The sequence below is a fragment of the Selaginella moellendorffii genome, unplaced genomic scaffold, assembly GCF_000143415.4.
Source record: "Selaginella moellendorffii unplaced genomic scaffold, v1.0 SELMOscaffold_0, whole genome shotgun sequence".
Classification (NCBI taxonomy): Eukaryota; Viridiplantae; Streptophyta; class Lycopodiopsida; order Selaginellales; family Selaginellaceae; genus Selaginella; species Selaginella moellendorffii.
The window spans coordinates 6,152,230-6,171,928 of record NW_003314261.1 but is presented as its reverse complement, the minus strand read 5'-3'; the positions used below and the strand labels follow the sequence as shown (position 1 = coordinate 6,171,928).

At 48.0% G+C, this 19,699-nt stretch overlaps 7 protein-coding genes across 10 annotated transcripts; 1 reads left to right on the top strand and 6 right to left on the bottom strand.

Annotated features, from left to right (window-relative positions):
• Nucleotides 1-663: 663 nt before the first annotated feature.
• Nucleotides 664-2,930, bottom strand: LOC9643086. Its single transcript, XM_024675384.1, has 6 exons — nt 2,821-2,930; nt 2,548-2,759; nt 1,440-2,495; nt 1,238-1,390; nt 944-1,186; nt 664-881 (listed from the first exon to the last, which is right to left on the bottom strand). Exons 3-6 carry the CDS (start codon nt 2,268-2,270, stop codon nt 864-866), a joined length of 1,245 nt encoding a protein of 414 aa, XP_024531152.1. The 5' UTR covers nt 2,271-2,495; nt 2,548-2,759; nt 2,821-2,930; the 3' UTR covers nt 664-863.
• LOC112349056 lies at nt 2,311-3,291 on the bottom strand. Its single transcript, XM_024682727.1, has 4 exons — nt 3,223-3,291; nt 2,873-3,074; nt 2,539-2,628; nt 2,311-2,495 (listed from the first exon to the last, which is right to left on the bottom strand). Exons 1-4 carry the CDS (start codon nt 3,289-3,291, stop codon nt 2,311-2,313), a joined length of 546 nt encoding a protein of 181 aa, XP_024538495.1.
• On the bottom strand, nt 2,817-4,151 carry LOC9643085 (INO80 complex subunit C). The gene is made up of 3 exons (XM_002960583.2): nt 3,898-4,151; nt 3,778-3,845; nt 2,817-3,713 (listed from the first exon to the last, which is right to left on the bottom strand). Exons 1-3 carry the CDS (start codon nt 4,124-4,126, stop codon nt 3,582-3,584), a joined length of 429 nt encoding a protein of 142 aa, XP_002960629.1. The 5' UTR covers nt 4,127-4,151; the 3' UTR covers nt 2,817-3,581.
• A 122-nt stretch (nt 4,152-4,273) lies between these two features.
• On the bottom strand, nt 4,274-6,241 carry LOC9643084 (4-diphosphocytidyl-2-C-methyl-D-erythritol kinase, chloroplastic/chromoplastic). Its single transcript, XM_024675392.1, has 12 exons — nt 6,189-6,241; nt 5,963-6,131; nt 5,806-5,904; nt 5,678-5,746; nt 5,515-5,619; nt 5,394-5,450; nt 5,141-5,341; nt 4,981-5,073; nt 4,824-4,923; nt 4,665-4,764; nt 4,519-4,604; nt 4,274-4,457 (listed from the first exon to the last, which is right to left on the bottom strand). Exons 2-12 carry the CDS (start codon nt 6,095-6,097, stop codon nt 4,330-4,332), a joined length of 1,173 nt encoding a protein of 390 aa, XP_024531160.1. The 5' UTR covers nt 6,098-6,131; nt 6,189-6,241; the 3' UTR covers nt 4,274-4,329.
• Nucleotides 6,242-6,929: 688 nt separating this feature from the next.
• On the bottom strand, nt 6,930-9,532 carry LOC9632788 (phosphoinositide phospholipase C 2). Of its 3 annotated transcripts, none has more exons than XM_024670543.1 (9): nt 9,357-9,532; nt 8,944-9,294; nt 8,692-8,891; nt 8,472-8,607; nt 8,189-8,419; nt 7,903-8,135; nt 7,732-7,849; nt 7,432-7,671; nt 6,930-7,375 (listed from the first exon to the last, which is right to left on the bottom strand). In XM_024670543.1, the coding sequence occupies exons 1-9, from the start codon at nt 9,381-9,383 to the stop codon at nt 7,070-7,072; spliced, it is 1,842 nt and encodes a 613-aa protein (XP_024526311.1). In that variant the 5' UTR covers nt 9,384-9,532; the 3' UTR covers nt 6,930-7,069. The 3 variants fall into 3 exon arrangements, with proteins under 3 accessions (XP_024526311.1, XP_024526320.1, XP_024526316.1); XM_024670552.1 differs by having other exon boundaries at nt 9,408-9,532; XM_024670548.1 differs by having other exon boundaries at nt 9,412-9,532.
• A 51-nt stretch (nt 9,533-9,583) lies between these two features.
• Nucleotides 9,584-11,861, bottom strand: LOC9632787. 2 transcript variants are annotated; one of them, XM_002960580.2, is made up of 9 exons: nt 10,826-11,861; nt 10,713-10,768; nt 10,578-10,660; nt 10,444-10,522; nt 10,275-10,385; nt 10,108-10,217; nt 9,981-10,064; nt 9,888-9,925; nt 9,584-9,830 (listed from the first exon to the last, which is right to left on the bottom strand). In XM_002960580.2, exons 1-9 carry the CDS (start codon nt 11,847-11,849, stop codon nt 9,652-9,654), a joined length of 1,764 nt encoding a protein of 587 aa, XP_002960626.2. In that variant the 5' UTR covers nt 11,850-11,861; the 3' UTR covers nt 9,584-9,651. The 2 variants fall into 2 exon arrangements, with proteins under 2 accessions (XP_002960626.2, XP_024526329.1); XM_024670561.1 differs by having other exon boundaries at nt 10,108-10,385.
• A 19-nt stretch (nt 11,862-11,880) lies between these two features.
• Nucleotides 11,881-14,450, top strand: LOC9632786 (pentatricopeptide repeat-containing protein At4g02750). Its single transcript, XM_024670532.1, has one exon. It carries the CDS (start codon nt 11,896-11,898, stop codon nt 14,281-14,283), a length of 2,388 nt encoding a protein of 795 aa, XP_024526300.1. The 5' UTR covers nt 11,881-11,895; the 3' UTR covers nt 14,284-14,450.
• Nucleotides 14,451-19,699: the final 5,249 nt, after the last annotated feature.

Below are 19,699 nucleotides of genomic sequence, written 5' to 3'. Positions count from 1 at the left end.
TTGGGCATGGGATTTGTTAATCAAGAGGCCAATGACAAAGAGGATGAGTTTTTTATTACAATCCCTCTTGGGATGTTTGATGAGGTGTTGGATGTGTTAGAGGTTTGAAGTATTGCATAAAGCACTATTCTATGCAAAGGTGCTGAGAAACAAACAAAAACAAGCAATAGTAAGTAGAGGATAGGAGCCTGGAACAAAGTAGCTCGTGTGCCTCGTCTCCACCAACGATTCAGCGACAATTTCCGTACCATGAGTCGCTGTCTTCAATGTGTTTCCTATGAGCAATAGACCACACGGCTTCCATAGACCAGTTCTTGGCCCACATGCGGTTTGTGGGGACATATCCGAGATCTCGCGTCCCAGAAGATCGATCTTGTCGAAGACAATCGAGACCTTCCAGATTGTATTAGCGGAATCGCCTCTAGATTAAGAAAAATCGAACACAGTTCTTGTTCCAACCTCGCTTGAAAGAAAAAAACCGGAAAAAATGTAGAACTGTTGTTATATATCAGATGAAACTGGACTCCGCGGGGGACTGCAGTGGAGAAGTTTTATTGCACCTCTCTCAAAACTTCTCCGCTCTTTCAAGGGGTTCTTCTTCCTTCTAAAAAAACTCTAAAAAAACACTAAAAAAGTTGACCTGCACAACCACGAAGTTTATAGTTCTCATGAAATTTTTGATCTTTCATTCATATTCGAACACATACTCGCAAACTGTGCAGAAGTTTGATCATCTTTTTTTCCCCAAATGTATAGACAGATATGAGCCACAAATAATCTTATCATGGCAATGCACTATATCCTCCACGAGACACTCGTTTCTTCATCCAGACGCCAACTCCCACCACAGCAACGATCCGCCATTACATTAACTCCATGTCCTGGAGTTTCGAATCGCTCAATCTAAGAACTTGAAAGAACTTGAGGTAAACACCACACATACCTTGAATTCTCCCAGAGACACGGTGTCATCGTCGCCCACGACGAGGTAGAAGTACCCCATGACACCCGTGTGCTCCTGGGCGGAGCTATAAGACGAAGACAAGTGGAGCTTCTCGCCGCTCGCGATCGTCACAGTCCCTGGCTCAGGAGAGCACGTAGACATCCCAACAACGTAGCCAGCTTCGTCGCCAGGAGCTGATCCATTCCCGTATATAGGAATCGAGGAGCACAAGTGCCGTCCATCCTGGAAAAGCCAGTGAAATCGTTAGAAAGACGAGAGTTTTGTCTACTGTACCTCTCCGTGCATGGTTATGCCCATGGCTCCACCGTGCTGATGCGCTACTCCGTAGATAAAGCTGCCTCCTTTGGGAATCACCAGGTGATTCTCCAGCTGATGAATGCAATCGGGATTCGAGGACGGGTCACAAGCAGGAACGTCATACTCGATCTGCAGGACGATAGTAAGAAGCCAAAAAGAAAAATCAGGAAAAACGAACGTTGCAGCCAACATCACGGTCGACTGGATCACGCTTCCTGCTGTCTGTGATGTCGAATATGTAAACACGAACAGGCAGGACACACTCGTCCCACTCCACCCATTCAATGGTGTACTGCATGTAGAGAGTCCTCTTTGATGCTTGAAATTCCGGCCTCACTGCGCATTTAGTCCCGTCGTAGCAGCAGCTGAAACCGCCTTTGTAGCCTTCCTTCAAAGGCTGTCCCGAGATTTTTGTCGTTACGTTGTATAAGCTGCAGCGGCACTCGAGGCATCCTTGGGGATCATACGTTCCTCTGGTGTCGATGGCATGGACGTTGAGCACCCAGAGCTCCTCGTAGCCTTCCGGAGGATTGCCAACGCCGATAGCATAGGAGCCTGGAATATAATAGCTCGTCTGCCTCGTCTCGGAACCAAGACCCCAGAACTGCGACAGGATGTCCTCCTGACAAATTCCAGCGTTTCCAGCGGTCTTAGCTGATGACGAGCCTAGATAATCCCGTCCATGATGGAAGCCGCCTCTTACCAGCTCTTTTCTCTCGGAACTCTTCATGTAGTGGCCATATACCGCCCAGTGATGCAGATAGACTTCGCTCAGAGGCACGGAATTCCCAAGCTCGTCTACAACCTCTCCCTGGAAGTTCTTGATGCCGATATGACCTTTGGGAAACTCGAGCTCGTAGTATCGGTCTTGGACATCTCCCGGCTCCAGAGAAAAAGCTGGAGATTTGTAAGTCCTCCTTTGAATTCTGGAGCAGTCCTTCGATTCTGCTGGAGATGAAGACCATAGCAAAACGATGGCCACGACCAGAACGAAAGGCTTCCCGTCCATTTTTAGCCGCTATTCACCCCCCGCCGTGCTCACTAGAAAATCAACGCGGACAAAAACCACTTGTGTGGTAGGACCTTCGTTGCATGCCGCCACCTATGCTTAGTGGTTTGGACACCGCTTTCAGTCTGACAAGAGCAAATCCCTGTGCAATGGTCACAGTATCCATCTTCGTGGACGATTCTGCGTCGACGATTTCAGCACCAGGACTCACTGCCTCACTGATTTCTGCAATGAGCACAAGTAAGAAAATGTCCACGGCTCAGCGTACCTTTGCCACCTGTCAAGAAAATTATCGCTCCATTGTCGAAGTCGATCGCGTTCAGATCTTCCGGATTGTATTCGAGAGGAATCGCCTCCCCTGTCAATCACTAGATTAAGAAAAACTCAACACAGTAGAGAAAACCTCCACAGCCGGTCCTTCTGGAATTCCTTGTTCCAAGCTCGACAAAAGATAATACTGCTCCTCGGCAACCTCTTCAATCAGTGGAGCTGGAAAAGAAAAAAACAACGTGTGACTGTTGTTATAGATCAGCGTCACTATGAAACTTACGTCCGAAAAGACACCTCGAAAGCCGAGACATCCTGTCCTGGGATCTTTATGCCAACGCCAGCCTGGACATTGCTACGAGCAGAAGAATTCCCAGCAGTATCACGTCCAGCCCCACACCCTACAGAGCCCTCGTTGTCACCTTCACACTCCAGAGCACTTCCAAACCATTGCCAGACTGCGAGCTTTGAAGGCGACTTCTCGCTCCCGGGGCCTGTTCCCGATCTGTCCAGCTTCTCCAGCCTCGCCGGAGAATCCTGCTCAATTTTGTTCATATCGTTCGTCGTCAGGCCCTGAAGGAACTTGATAACATCCTCTCGGCCTTACACGCAAAAGGACCTTTTTCGCGGACCGTAGAACATAACTAGGAAACGACGGCGACGAGTGAAAGCAAAAGCTTCTCACATTTTTAGCATAGCCACGGCCCCTGTATCCTCCACCACCCAGCAAGCGCCAGATTGTAGCAGCCACCATCGTTGGAATTTTTCTTCTTGCTCATGCCCTCAAGAACTCTGCCAAGTGCGTGAAACTCGGGCTTCATGGGGCTGGCTTGATAGTGGCTCTTCCTCGTTGCTAACTCCGGTCCTACACTCTATCCTTGAGTTTCTTCCATTCTATACTAACCGATAGTTCTCGATAACCAGACTCCTGCTCGTTCTAGCCTTCCTTTCTCGTTGCTTATACTATAACTTTGAGCGGTATCGGGACCTTATCAAGCGTCGAACTGTGCTATATCCAGGCTTGTGCTATAAGTCGAGGAGAGCTTACTTGAGAACTACAGTGGCATTCCTGAGACCCAAGTAGCCTTGAACGTAATCGTCGGGAAGACATCTGATGCGCTTGAAGACATCGGCATTTGCATATCTGAGCTTTGTTCGTGGATCCGTGTAAGGTGCCTTTGAAGGAGAAAAAGAAAGAGGGGAGATCACTCAGTGGAGAAATGGCGAGACAGCACCTTACCTCAAATCCAGAGATGTCGCAGTATTTCTTGGACGGGTACATGGAAGGAGGCGATTCGACGTTCACATCTGCAAGCGAAAGAAAGAAACAGGATCACTGGCATGGAATCAGGGAACTCACAGTTGGGCTCATCAGCCGGAAGCAGATGGAAATTCTCGGCCTGGATTATCTGCTTGAGGTGCTTCCAGTGCCTACCTCGCGTGTTGCCCTTGGGGTAGCGCTCCAGGAGCTGCGATCGCTTGAATGGGAGCAGCGCTGGCAACACGCATTCCGCCGCATCGATCGCCTCCTCGCCGCCGCACGACGAAGACGCCTGCGCCGCGTCACTGAAGGAAGCCTTGCGCTTCATCTCGCAAACCCTAATAGCATCTATTCAAACAGGGGATATCTCTTTCTTCCTAGTTTATAACTCTCTTTCCATCAGTTCTTTTGCTCGCTCCTAGCTTATGCTGATCTGAGCGTTTCCAATGTAGCGTGATTTCTAACGAGTCCACTCTTGAGTGATATACTATGATAGATTTCTTTCGACGATGGAATGGATCAATTCGATCCTCACTTATCAGATCCTGTGAAGAGCTGATTGTAAACTTCATTGATGTCATGCTTGTCTGTGACTGCCTCGGGTTGCGAGAGTGGCTGCTGGTACCATTCGTTATCTCTCCTTGTCACAAAATATGCTTCTGTGGATCAAAGATCAAAGCAAAAGTGATGATCCACACCGAGAGAACTCAACACACTTGCCTGAAACAAACGTATCACTATGTTGCTCATCATCGTATATAAATTGTGGCGGCTCGGGGTCTCCCACGCCAACCAGAGTGCTACCACTGAAAAAACAAAGTGTGTTGTTCATTGAAAGCCAAGAAAAATATGATTTTTTTCCTTACCTTCCTGACATGAACAAGGACTTGTATTTGCCCCTGCTGGCTGCCATTATCCTCTGCTTGAGAGCCTTCAGAGATGGTAGCACTTGAAATGCTGGAGCTTCTACTCAAAGAGAAACAAAAGATGTGAGCGAGCTTAGCTAGCTTCCGAATTTTCCATACCAAGGTCGTTGATGCAAACGTCTTGCGAGACTCCATTCTCAATGATCTTTCTCAGTAGCTCCTCCGGATCCTCAGAGCTCGCGTCGGCAATTCGAAAGTGCTGGCAAAGCGAAAAAGTTCGTAAACACCATCTCATGAGAGAAATCCTTGATCGCACCTTGTAGACTTCCGCAGTAGGACACGCTTCCTTGGGCTTGATGAGCACGAGTGGAGTGTCCAAAGGCAACGGAGCTGGAATGTCTCTAACAATCTAAGAGAAAACGCTAAAACTTTTCAGCAAAAATCTCATCAAACTTCTATAAAACTTGTGATTTTACCTCTCCACGGCCAGTGCAAAAGGCTGCTCCATGCGAGAAAAAGAAAGGAATATCAGAGCCGATCTCTGCAGACCATTCTTGTAGATCCGCTTCGCTAGCAAGGTTTCCATTTATCTGGTTTGCGGCCCAGAGAGCAGTGGCGGCATTACCACTGCCACCTCCAAGGCCAGCACCGCTTGGAACTCTTTTGTCCAAGTGAACCTTAAGAAGAAAAACTAAATGCTTTGATCGAGGAAAGTTATTGAGAGCTTACCCAGAAGTATGTGTCACTCCCAGTTTTCTTTCTATAAAGATTTAGAGCTTTGATCACCTTGCATGAGAATCACACAAAACGTTTAGTAAATCCTTGGAAACAAATGAAGGGATAGTTTTACCAAGTTTGAGTCGTCGAGTGGGATTCCAAACACATTTGTTGTAAGCGAGTCTTTCTTTTTAGAAGGAGAGACTGAAAACTTTAAAGTATCTCCCAGGCTAATCACCTGAGTGAAGAGTTTCTTGAGAAACTAGAACAAGAAAAAAAAAAGACCAGAAGCTTACATGAAAGAGCGATGCTAAATCGTGGTAGCCATCAGGTCTCTTGCTCGTGATTCTCAAGAAAACATTGATCTGGTTATAAAGTTCTTTAGCTCTATCCAGGAAGAAAACTTTGGGAAAACTATACATACCTTGGATGGCGAAAACAATGTAAGATTTCGAGCAAAACCACCCGAGCTTTGCAGCTCCCTGGTGAGCTCTTCATACCTCCCGACCGGATCATAGACAATCTAAAACTCCCAAAACTCTACATCTCAGAGAACTCTATCTCTATCTCAAGAACTTTACCTCGAGTTTTTTGGAGCTCGACGACGCCATAGCTCTCAAGCAGCTTTTTCTCCTGCATTTAGGTCCTCGAAACGAAGCAAAACTGCCCATCAAATTGCTCGCTGGATCGGCGAAATGGAGCGATGGACTCGCCATGGATTGTCTGTCCAATTTCCAGCTCGATTTTTATCTAGGAGCCGCGATGGGCACGATGAGGAACAAATAAGACGAAGGAGAAAAAAGATACCTCCCCATTCTTCGTCTTCCCTCGAAGCAGCAGCAGCACCCAATTGACCAAAGATTCCCTTGCGATTGGTTGTTAACGTGAACGCTAAGCTTTATTAACTTTATTTTAACCTTAGTTGTGTGATCAAAAGTTACATCGTTCAACAACTGCAGCTGTATTTTCATATTTCAACCACGAATTAACTTTGAAATGGATTTTACCAAAGCCACCATTTATCGAAGCAAACTCAACCCATTCTACATACCACTCTGGGTGTTTTCCGGTATTATCATGGGCAATGTAAAGCCTACATATTGCATCCTCCTTTGGTATACATACTCCAAGCACAGTAAATAAATCTAGCTTGCACCTCTCAAAATTATCTACATGCGGGTCATCAACGTTGTAAAAATGTAGAGTCAAGCCTGAAAACGTTGTGATAGCAATATTTACATTGGCATCAGTCCCAGCCATTGGTTCACAGCCTGTTTGTATGTTTATTGTATAGGTACACTAAAGTTGTAAATTTTTGCATTAGCATTTGTAAACAATAGTCACTAGTTTACCTGAGCATTTGCAAAATGAAAAATGGAGAAAGATATTATCACTATTATTAGAAACATGGTTGAATGAATGAATAATGGTATTAATCAGCTTAAATAGTGTATACTAATCAATTATTAAACCTTATGATTGACAAACAAAATACAAAAGATTAGCCTGTCATTTCTCTGATTATCTAATAAATGCTATGTAGAATTCTTGTCACTTAGATCATTCTCTCCATAGATTTTTGTAAAAACCAACCAAAACCCAGGTTTTATTCACACTTTTCTTGTTTCTCTTCTCCATGCTTGCCTTCTCATCACTCCAGTGACCTTCTCACGATTCTCTTCTCATTCTCACACTGGAGAATCGTTCCGTGTGATTTGTAGCAGCAGCTTCACTCCAGAGAGCTCGTCGCCCCGCTTGTCGCACAGGGTGACGTGCCTCAGGCCGGTCTTGAGCTCCGAAACCGGGAGACAAAGCTGGCCCCCGAAATCGTCCTTGTCGGACATGTCATACTCGTGGACTTCGAGACGTAGCACAGCCAGCTCCGGGAATGTGAGCTTGAACTCGAATTCGTCGTCCCACTTTGGATGCCAGTCGTCTTCGATCGCTTTGGTTCGTCGCATCTTCTGGTCTGCAGGGACGCCAGCGATTCCAACCTGAGAAAACAAACAAATGGTCGCTGAAAGCTTTGATTCTCGCACGGGGGACTTACTCTTGCATAGAAATCCGGAGGGGAGAAGTTGTCGAAGTGTCTCTTGCCGAATTTTTCAAGCCAGCCAAGCCCCATGAAGATCTTGATCTTGAGCCTCGTTCTGACGCTTGCCGCTTTGGCAGGATCGTAAACCGGGCCTCCTGATTCATTTGGAAGAAACATATCTGGCTTTTTCACGTATCCACAGCGACCATTTGCTTTAAAGAATCCATGCACGATCCACAGAGGTCTACCATACCCCTGGCCATAAAAAACGAAAGGAATTAAAGAAGAACACCTTAAGAAGGACTAGGAGCCTACCTGCATGTTGAATGCCACCATTTGAGCTCCGTGCGACCACGCGACGAAAGGATTATAGTTTGAAGAGTTAAAACGAAGGCCATACGGATACACTCGTAAGAAGTTCCGGCTGGTAAAGCTGCACACCACATTCGGAAAATAAGATCTAGTCTTGAACGATAAAACGCTTACTTGATCACAGTAAGGGGGTGGTTCTTGCAAATCTTCTCCAGTTGAGGCTCGCTCACGCTAAAGCGTTTCACTATGTCTTCCTTTGCCGCCATAGCTTCTTTCATTGGTACTCCTTTTGGCTTTCCGGCACGGATTGTGATGATCCGTTTGTACTCGGGGGCCGTTTTCTTGCCTATAGAGTCATCGTCGTCTGAATCGTTTGTATCTGCATCGGGTGCCGCGGGTGGAGAAGCCTGCTTCAAGCTTTTGCTTATGGAACTTGAACTTTACTAGATAAAAAACTAACCTTTTCAGCACCTTGCTCGACTTGTTCATTGTAATCTGGGATGTCCTCTCCCCAGGCCCCGTCCTTCGGATGAATAACATCTTTTGGTGGCTCTACCGCTGCCAGATACTCTTTTGGAGGTTTGGTGGAAATTAAAATGCGCTTTTTGAGCGACGCAGGCGATGGAAATTCAATGCAAGTCGTCTGTGCATCGGGAAGATAAAGCAGGTCTCCTAAGTTTCGCGTGATTATCTGAAGGCAATCAGTTTACGGCCAGCACAAAATGTATGTTCTAGGATCTTACCTCTGCAGCTTTGGCTTGGAGTGCAGGAGTTAAATGATCTTCCAAAGTTATAACCAAGGGGAATTCTGATGCTTCAAACGCGTGCTCTTTAATTGCGACTATGCATTTCTCGAAATCCACTGGTGTCGTAAGTGTCCTGTTTTCATCCCAAAGTTTAGCTCGGCAAACAGAAAGCAAGAAACAAACAATGACAACCACGAACAAAGAACGAAGAACGTACCGCCCATGAAGAACATTGACCTTGTCCTCCGCATCTTCATTCGGCCAAAGATCCAACTCAACGACACGTACTCCTTTCTGAAGTGCCTTGATAATTGGCACCTCGCTACAGGCACTGCTCAGCTGGTTCCCAGTCAGGTAAGAATTGTGTCCAGTAGAAATGTAGTAATGTGACATTGGCTTGGTCATGTCATGGTGGACCTGCAAAGCAGGAAGACTTGGTAACATCAGAGGTAACATCATGGACACTTACGCTGAGGTTGATCGGAGGATTGAGTTGAGGATTGAGAAGATATTGTAGAAACGTGTTGAGGTTGAAGCCTTGCCGATGCAAGACATGGATGACATGACTTTCACGATGCTGGGCAGCTATAATTTCCTCGGCTTGTTTGAGAGTCGCGTCTTTCTCGCCCTGGACTTCTACCAAGAACTGTTGCAACTGCGCAGCCCCAATGATGCCATTCTGCGCGTACTTGACAAAAATATCCTCGACATCCTTTGGGGCTGACAGGGATGTCATCCTGAAGCTCCTACCGATGCATCCGCATAGCTTGTATTTGTGCTTCTCCGGCTTCTCGGTGGCATTCATCTTCCCCTTCTCATTCTGCACAAAAAAAAACCAAGAGGAAGAGTTCAGATCTCGGCTCTCAGCAAGCGCAAAGGTACCGATTTGGAGCACAAAAACTTGCACATGGTGCACGCGAGATACCAACTTACTAACAATTTGAGAAAAGGAACAGGCCGCCGGCTTCGCTCTGTGACTCCGATAGATGCGCGTTGTCGTAAAAGTAAAGCTCAAGGAGTAGGATAGTCCTATCCGAGCCGAGAATATTCACCCCGTCTCACGCGTGGCGACACGGGACGCCAAAACTAAACAGTACAGTGACGGTCAGTCCAGTGAAATGTGTGGGTTTGTTTTACTGCACGACATTGTTACAGCCAAACCAGCTCAAAAACGAACCTAGAAGTCGTCATCGTCGCCTCGGCTTTCTTGGAGCTCCGGGAACTCCCAAGCGTCCTCAAGCGACATGTTCGTCACAGTGATGGGGGGAGTCTTTGAGCACGCTCTTCCCAAAAAATCGTCTGCAAAGTTACTCCCCAGCTCGGAAAATGTCCAGGCGTCGTCAACTGAGAATTCCCCTGCGAGAAAGAACATTTCTATTTCAAGAGCCAAGGAAGCGAAAAAACAGCCATTACCAATCTTGTCCCGGCGCAACGCGACGAGATGTGCACAACTGCAGCAAGAGAAATCTCAACACGTGAACCTTGTGACATGAAGTAGAAACTTACGTGTTGAGAGCACGGCCAAGATCATAACATAAACTGCGGACATACGTTCCTTTGGAGCAGGCGACTTTGAAATGGAAATTTTGCCTGCAACACGGATTTACACTGCTCAATCATCAGCCAAGCCTACCTGTCAATAGAATCGCGTTCGACTTGTAGCTCTTCAATGCTGATTATTCTGGGAGGAATTTGAAATGTCTCTCCTCGACGTGCTTTCTCGTAGAGCCTTTCTCCCTCAACCTGAATATACAAAGCGGTATGCTTTAGATAAATGGAGTGGTGGGTGCGTCCGTTTACCTTAAGAGCGGAATATAGAGGTGGGACTTGCCTTATTGTGCCCACGAACTCTTCTTTAACTATTTGCATGTCCTCGTCAGTAACGTGCTCCCATGGCATCCTCTCAGAAACCTGCCGGACCGAGCTAAGTACAACGAGAAGAAAACGCAAGAGAAAAATGAAAAATGACCAATGTGTCTCCATCATAAGACGGTGTGGCCTCTCCAAGACGCAGCGTTCCGGAATAAAACTTTTTCATCGCCTGGTAGCTGAGAAAACAATTGGCTAGTAAGAAGAGCTTTGAAAACACGAAGAAATGCTCACCTATCTGTGAATTTAGTTGCTTTCCCAACGCAAACTATAAGAAGGCCAGTCGCCATAGGATCAAGTGTCCCAGCATGACCAACCTGTAAAAAACGAAGTGTTACACGGAAGAAAAAAAAGATTGACTTCGTGGACCTTTTTAATTTTGAGAAGCTTACGGAGCTTGGCACACACGGAAAATGATGTCCAGCCTGAAAAACACAAAGAAACACGGCATGAGTGATTGATCCAGGTAGAAAAGCGCATACCATGAGGCTTGTCTATCAACACTACAGTTCCAAGAGGCCCGTCCCATTCTTCCGGCAAATTCACGGTTCGAGTTATCACAGGTGGCCTTGGAGTTAAAGTATCGGCTGCTTTCCTCTTTGGCTTCTCATCAGAAACAGCCTCGGCGTAAGTGTCAGGAGAACTCGCCTCGGGCTCCCAATCATCTGGAGAAATCTCAATGGAACCGGAAGCTGGACGAGTTGGAGAAGTGTCTTCGACGTTCTCAACAGACGCATCAGCCGCATAAGCTTCGAAAGACGAGCTTTGAGCAGAAGATGGCCATGCGGAAAGTTTCTTGTCCTTGTTGGATTTCCCAGCTTTCGCTTTGGGCTCCTTGTCGAGCGGTGGAACCAAAGCATCGATGTGATCCTCTGGGAAATACTTCCTCTCCAACTTATCCACGAAGCGCTCAAACGCTCCCTTCTCCCACGGAAATGCCAAGAGGTTGTAGAAGTAGAGCGCATGCTGCTTGGCAAACTCACTCTCATACGTGCATAGCTCGGGATGCCACCCTTTGTCCGACTCCTTCTCTTCGAGCTTCTTGGAGAAATACCTCCTCTTCCTTTCTCGCTTGGGAAAAGTCATGTTTGGAACGCGGAGATAGTCGAAGGGACGATTGATACGTCTGGTTCCTCTCAGCAACAAACCACCACCGGGAATTCTTCTCCCTGATCCATCTATAATCCCTGCGCCTAGAAATCCCTTCCTGGACCCTGGCAAGTCGCTGAAAACCCCCGCATTCCTTCTCCATCGAAGGAGCTGCTTTTCTGGAGCTAGCATCTTCCACATTTCCTCCAAGATCGTCGGCAATGGCCTCACCTCTCGCATGATGTTCTCGAACAGCGCCAAAGGATTTCTACCGCCCTCATGCACTGCTCTTGAAGAATAAGGCGTTGCTGCTGCGATCGAAGCTCTTACCCGCATTGCGGAGCTCCTGGCCGATCGATCGAAGAATGTGCACGACGAGACGGTGAGCCTCGCCGACGATGGCGCGCTCGTCGCCATGGCAGCTCTCACCGCCTTCCAAGAACCCTAAGTTTGGGGTTTATGGATGCGTATGAGCAAATGCCCCGGCGACGCGATTGCGCTCCACGAATTCGCCCCGCGGCTCCGGCAATGTGGGATCGCCCGGGCGCTGGAGGAGGGCAGGCGATTGCACGCGCAGCTGATCGACACCGGTCTCGACACTGGCACGTTCCTTGGCAATTTGCTCGTCCAGATGTATGGCAAATGTGGCAGTGTGGAGGACGCGCGATCGGCCTTCCGGAGGATCAAGCATCCCAATCTCTACACCGGCAATATCATGATCGCAGCGCTCGTCCACGGCGGAAGAACACCAGAGGCGAGGGAGATCTTCAATGCTGCGCCGCGGAGGAATCTCGTGTCGTGGAACTCGATGATCGCGGCGTATGCCCGGACTGGGCAGCTGCTCGAGGCCAGGGAGATGTTTGATCGATTGCCACAGCAGGACGTGGTCTCTTGCAATCTCGTGATGCACGGCTACATCCAGGAGAGCCGGATCGACAAGGCGAGCGAGATCTTCGTGGCGATCGAGGAGCCGGACTCGATCAGCTGCCACACAATGCTCGTTGCGCACGCACAGATCGGCCGGATCGATGAAGCCAAGGCGATGTTTGATCGCGTTCCACAAAACGATGTTCTAAGCTGGAACGCGATGATCCAAGCATTTGCCCAGTGTGGGCAGTTTGGTCGGGCGAAGAGCTTGTTCGATCGAATGCCGGAGAGGAATGTGGTGGCCTGGACTTCAATCATGGTAGCTTACGCCAAGATCAAAAATTTCACTTGCGTGATTGCACTCTTCAGTGCGATGCCCGAGCGTGACTACATCGCGTGGACGGTTCTCTTGACAGCATTTGCCGCGGATGGGGATGTTGCGCGGGGCCGCGCGGTGCTGGATCGAATGCCCCATCACGGCATCGTGGCGTGGAACTCGCTGATCCAGGGCGCGGTCCAATCGGAGAATCGCGCGCTCGCGATAGCTCTGCTCGATCAGATCCCCGAGCGAGACATCGCGACCCACAACCTGATGATCCAGGCGTCCTGGAGCTCGCCCGGACAGGCCTCGCGGATCTTCTCGCGAATGCCAGCGCACAACGTGGTATCCTGGACGACGCTGCTCGCGGCCTTCTCCCAGTCCGGCCAGATCGATCGCGCCAGGGAGGTCTTCACCGCCATGCCCGATCGAAGCCCCGTGTCGTGGACCACGATGATTAACGCGCTCGCGCACAACGGACTGTGGAAGAGATCCATCGCCCTCTTTGCGGAGATGGATCTCGATGGCGCGCGCCCCGATCGGCTGTGCTTCTCGGCGGCGCTGGACTCGTGCTCGAGCGGCGCGGCGCTGCGCGAGGGGCGGCTCCTCCACGCCGAGGCGGTGGCGGCGGGGCTGGAAGATGAGCTCCTCGTTGCCACCGCGCTGATCAACATGTATGGCAAGTGTGGGCGATCGATCCAGGCCCGAGAGCTCTTCGATCGGATCAATCGTAAGGACGTGGTGCTCTGGACAGCGATGTTTGGAGCATACGCTCACTCGGGCGACGCCATAGCCGTGATCAATCTCTTCCCATCGCTGGAGCTCGAGGGGAGCTGTGCCTCGGACGCGATCGCGCTCCTGGCCGTGCTGTCAGCTTGTATCCACGCCGGCCGCCTCCACGACGCGCGGCGCTACTTCCTCTCGATGATCCCCGACTATGGCGTCGCGCCATTCGTGGACCACTTCGTGTGCATGGTCGATCTCCTCGGCCGCGGCGGCCAGATAGAGCTCGCCGACGACCTCGTCCGATCGATGCCCTTCCAAGCCGACTGCGTGGCGTGGACGATCCTCCTCGGCGCTTGCCGGATCCACCGCGACGTGGCTCGCGGCGAGGCGGCGGCGGAGAAGATCCTGGAGCTGGAGCCCGGGAACGCAGGAGCTTTCGTCCAGCTGCTCAATCTCTACGAGGCAGCGGGGATGCGATCCAGGGCTGCCAGGATCAAGAGGGCGATGGAGGAGCGCGGGATCAAGCGGCTCCCCGGGCGGAGCTCCATCCAGATCCACGACACAGTGCACGAATTCACGGTGGGCGACACGGACCACCCGAGACGAGAGGAGATCTACGCGGAGCTCCGGAGGATTGGGGTGGCGATCCGGGAGGCCGGGTACCAGCCCGACCGGAAATCCATCCTCCACGACGTGGAAGAAGAGGAGAAAGAGGAGATGCTGTGCTACCACAGCGAGAAGCTGGCGATCGCGCTTGGGTTGATCGCGTCGCCACCTTTGTCGACAATCAATGTGGTGAAGAACTTGAGGGTGTGCCAGGATTGTCACACGGCTACCAAGTTCATCTCCAAGGTTGCGGGGAGAAGAATCGTGGTGAGAGACACGGTGAGGTTTCATCACTTTGAGGGTGGCGCGTGTTCTTGCGGTGATTACTGGTAGAATTGGAACACCATGAATCATAGTCCAATTGCACAGTCCCTATTTGCCTGAGAAAACTTGTCGAATCCAGCTTTTGATTAAAGCATCCCTCACAGGATTCTCTAGCTTAGGTGGAAAGATTGTTATATTCTTATTAATTTCCAGTACCATGGCTCCACCATGCTCAATGTGGCTCTCAATTCTTATTTGGATCGGCTTACGAATGTATCACTGTGATCATATGGGAGTAAAAACCGTTTCCTTGCTTGTGGTGATCCTCAGAAAAAGCAGCCGAATGGTTCCAGGGGGATAGATCTTCCATGCTCTAGCAGTTACCCAGAAGCGACATCTTGGTTAGGTCATCACTTTTGCCCTTTACTCCAAAGATCAATTGCATTTGCATGAAGTTGTAGTTGATCGACAGCTGCTGCTCCATGTCCAGATTGCCTAGCTTGTCATCCTCACCTGCAGATCTCCAAGGCTCATGCTCAACCTCATCAATCATGAGCGCCCGGGTGATCAGCCTGGTTGAGAATCCATGGCACATTTTGATTGTGCTTGTGATAATCTATAAGCTGGAAATTCATTCCACCATTTTGGTAATTGCTAGAAAGAGAGGAGGGATTGAAATTGGCCACCATATCTGGCAAGGCAAGGGAAGCAAAGATCACTGAGAAAATTATATAGAAACTAGAGAGGAGAGCATCTCAAGCTCCTTCTCAGCAGCATTTGTCTCCTAAATTTAGACATGCTCTAAAGCTTCTATTCCAGTTTTGCAACAGGTGGATAGTTCTTGAGCTCTCGATCCAACACTATATGGAACACTCTCAAACACAAGCCTTGAACAAAACTCCAATAATTTCCTAATGCCATGGTGAAGATGAGCCTCCTCATTGAAGTCAAGACTAGGAGCCAATGCAAGATCCGGAAGAACTACTAGATGATCAACTAGAAAGTTACTTGTAATGTAATCCTCCTCCTATGTAGTGGACTCTTGTTTTCTAAGATTTGTGAAAAAAAATCAATTGCTAAAATGTAAAGGTTATGAGAAATAACAAGCAAGTTCAAATTTTGGGCTTTTCTTGATCATGGTCAGAAAATTTTAAAAAATCCAAATCTCAGTCACAAGATAGGTCTGTAAAATATGTTAAGGTGTCCCGTTTGAATCAGTGACCAGTTAGTGAAGCCCTAACTGAATCCTCTGTCGAACCCTAACCCTAACTTTTTCTAGTTTTTGGTTCTATCACATAACAGGTGGCGCTTCTTGGCAAACAGCTTACGTGGTGGGACATCTTGAGGTTGGGGGCGGAGGGAGATTGATTCCTCGGAGGTGTGGAGGAGTCTGAGCACGTGGGGTGTTAGGCAGACGCTATGACTAGAAAGGTGTATTTTCTTTGAGGCTTTGTGGCTGTGAGCGCATGAGTCCATGAATGAAAACGGGTCCAGTTTTGGTGGAGATGAGGGGCATGCCACATTACAGAATGCTCCCATGAGCAGTGTGTGGCTGTCCTTCATTCTCGGACCATGCGGGAAGCTTGATGATGCTAAATTGAGCAACACAAAAGGTTGCTAATTTGAGCAAAGTAGAGTCGATGAGAGGCTTCTGTGGCATCGGAGACTTTCAGTTAGGATGCCAAGGGCATTACTGGAAAGTGAAAGTGATGTCGATAGAAACACCCCATGCGCAAGTCTCACCATGATTGGTGGTGTGGCAGGTTATTTTTGCATGGAAACTATGGAGGCAAATATGGCTCACAAGGGTTTCCTGATGGAAGAAATGAGAAATGCGAGTGAGGAGCTGCCTAGAACACAAGCTGGGAATTCTCCTGTACCTGATATCTCAGAGGACCAACTTGCAACGGTGGTTTCTGCTATTCTCAAAAGTCCCGAGATGATGCGTAATCTCACTGGCACTAGAAGTTCAAGTCTTGGCAAGCGAGCTCTCTTCACGGGGGAGGCTCCACACCCGGCTAGGCTGAAGTATCCCACATTCCAACTTGGAGATGATTTCAATAGTTACCTCAATGTGTATGAATGTGCAGCTTATAACAATCAGGTGACAGGCCATGAAAAGATAAATGCTTTCTGTATGGCTCCCTCGGGAGAGGTGCAGAGAATGTTTATCACGCACTATGCTCGAGATCAAATGGTATCTTGGGATGAGGCCATAGCTTTGGCCAGGAGGCTCTTCATCATCGGGGATCCAGAGGATAGAGCATTTGAACTTATCAATACAAGGAATTATCAAAAGGGGGAAACTGTGCAGCAATATTGGGCTGTTCTACGACGGGTAGCCACATATATCTCTGATGACATTGACAAGGCAGAGAGGATGGCGAACCAAGCCTTTTATCGGGCTTTCCTAAGGATCTGCAACCTTATCTGATCATAGCAAAAACAAGATCTGTGGACAAGTTGCTTTCTGCAGCAGCAGAAGCGTTGAAAAAGTGGAAACCCAAAGCAGTTACAGCACGTGCTGCTCGGCCATAGATACAAGAGAGTGATGAATCAGGAGAGCAAGAGGACTACCACTATGATGCCAAGAGAGGTGAAACTTTTTCTAGAGGTAGCTGGTCTCAGAAAAACAGATATACCTATGGTCCCAGGGCAAGTAGCGGTGTCAAGCGGTCGGCACCTGCTGGTGGGGAAAGGGACAAGCGACCTAGCAAAAGGACTGGCTGTTACACTTGTGGGAAAGAGGGCCACCTTCAGCATGACTGTACCTACATTGCTGACCTAGAGAAGCATTACAATGACCTGAACCAGCAAGTTGAGGCACTTAAAGTAAAGTCTTCAGAAGAGAATTTAAACTAGAGCTTGCGCTTGGGCAGGGGTCAGACGCAGATAATGGATACCCTGACTTAAGAGTAGTAGAAGCCACTGCCTTTCTTTCTACAGTCACAGGATTTCGTTGTGGTTGTGATATGGTGGATGAAAAGAAGATCAATTCGTTATCTCTGTGGTTGAGCTTAGATTTCTCAGAGAGAGTGGTGGCCGTGGTGGACACAGGCTGTGAAGTGACGACAGTGCCAGAAAAGTGGGTAACCGAGGCCTCCAACGTAGTACGCCCCTGTCATCACATACGTATACGCAAGGCCAACGATGAGCTATATACACCTCGAGGTCTAGTCGACCTTGATCTGAAGGTTGGGGACACAGCAGTAAGGATGACATGTATAGTCACATGTGCAGATGCAGCACTGTTGGGACTTGATTGGATGGATTCTGTAGGTGCGAAGATTGAAATAAGGGAGAGGCAACTCACTTTCTCCGATGGTCACAAACCTGTGAAGTTGGGGGTTCTGCTTAAACCTGAATCTTCACGCAAAGCCTTTCATTGCACTTTTGAATTTAGAACATTTGCTCCAATCAAGCTAGGGATGTATCTGTGGAAAGAGCCATGCAAAGGTAATATGACATCCAGATTGATGTTGCCTCACAAGCTGCTTTGCAGAGGTAGTTGCGAACGAAGTATTTTTGGTTGATCAAAAGGTGGTGCTACTAAAAGCAGACAAAGACATTACGATTCCTCCTATGTCACAGGTTATGATTCAATTTGTTTTGTTCCATGCTGCATGTATTCATGCCCAGTATATATAGGCATTTGTCCCAACACAATTCTTTATTTGTTGCTGCAAGGGAACGTTCATACACTTGTGGTCCTCATATCAGGCACTCCAGCGAGGCATGTCAGTAGCTAATGGAATAATTAGTTCTACATATAAGGAAAAGCCTGACATCCTTATGGCAAACTTGACAACCTCCACAGTGAATGTCAAGTAGGGTGATCCTATAGCCGAGGCAGCATGCGAAGATATCTCAGACATTGTGTGCTATACAGCTGCTTATGGCCTGGATGCTCTTGGATTGCCAGAACCATACAAAAATTATGTTGGGGGAGCAAGCTTTATGTCGTCAGAAAAGCTGCCACTAGATGAGGAGACTCTAAAATTCCTTGGGAGGATAAAAGGAGAACTAAAAGTTGGAGATATGCTCTCAGGTACGGATCTCGTTTCTGAATTTGATGAGTTGCTGTAGCAGTATCGGGAGATTTTTAGTACTAAAACTCTTGACCTGGGCAAAATTGATATGCTTCATCATGAGATCCATACTTCCTCAAGCAGACCTATCAAACAGCATGCATACCGTGAAACTCCCAAACAGCAGAAGATTGTTTCTGAGGAAATTAAGAAAATGTTAGATGCTGATGTAATTGAGCCTTCATCATCACCCTGGGCATCGCCAGTGGTTCTCGTCGAGAAGAAGGATGGCACAACCAGATTCTGCATTGATTATCGCAAGTTGAACTCCATTTCTAAGCGTGATGTTTATCCACTACCGCGAATAGATGATACACTCAACCAGCTTGCTGGTGGACAGGTAGATGTCTAAGAGAGAGGTATGCTGGTACTTATGTGTTGTAACTCAGGTGTTTTCCTCAATTGATCTAGCATCTGGATTTTGGCAAGTGCCTATGAGAGAAGAGGATAAGGAAAAGACAGCTTTTACATGCCGGGATGGTTTGTACCAGTTCAAAAGCATGCCTTTTGGGCTATGTAACGCGAGTGCAACTTTTCAAAGACTTATGGACTGTGTCCTCGGTACACTCAGATGGGAACCATCACTTGTCTATATAGACGACGTTAATGTCTATTCTTGGGGAGTATGTAGCCACATCTCAGACCTCATAAAGGTATTTTCCAGATTGAAAGCAGCAGGTCTGAAGATTAAGCCAAAGAAATGTCACTTCTTCATGCGGGAAATTAAATTTCTTGGACATGTGGTATCTGGCAAAGGAATTGCTCCGGATCCTGAGAAAATATCAGCAGTGAAGGAGTTTCCTCTTCCTGAGGGCGTGGAAGTCCTCAGCGCTAGGAACTCTAAGGAGGCATGAGCGTGGCAGAAGTGGAACGGATCTAGCACGATTGGTGTGTGCAGGGAGCACTCTTTTTCCTTTTCTTTTTGTTCCGGTGCCCCTTACTATAATATATTTAATGCTTGAAACTAACCATACACGAGTTCTCCTTTGTGTGTTTGGAACTCTAATGCCTCGATGCAGATTAAAGCCTTTCTTGGTCTAGCTGGCTATTATCAAAGATTTATCAACAAATTTGCAGAAAGGGCCTTGCCACTTACGAAACTTCTAAAGCAGTCGGAGCGGATGAATTGGGGTGCCGAGCAGCAGAATGCCTTTGAAGAACTAAAGCCTGAGCTGTGCAAGGAGCCTATATTATCTTATCCTGATTGCAGGTATTGTGGTTGCCTGGTGATGTATTGATCCATTTACTATATCATCATATGCAGCAAGGCTTTCCTTTTGCAGTGCGATGTGTCAGGACTTGCCATATCAGCAATATTGGCACAGATTGGGAATGGCAATGCAGAACATCCCATTGCTTATTATAGCAGAAAAAGATTTTAGGCACGATCTGGTTTT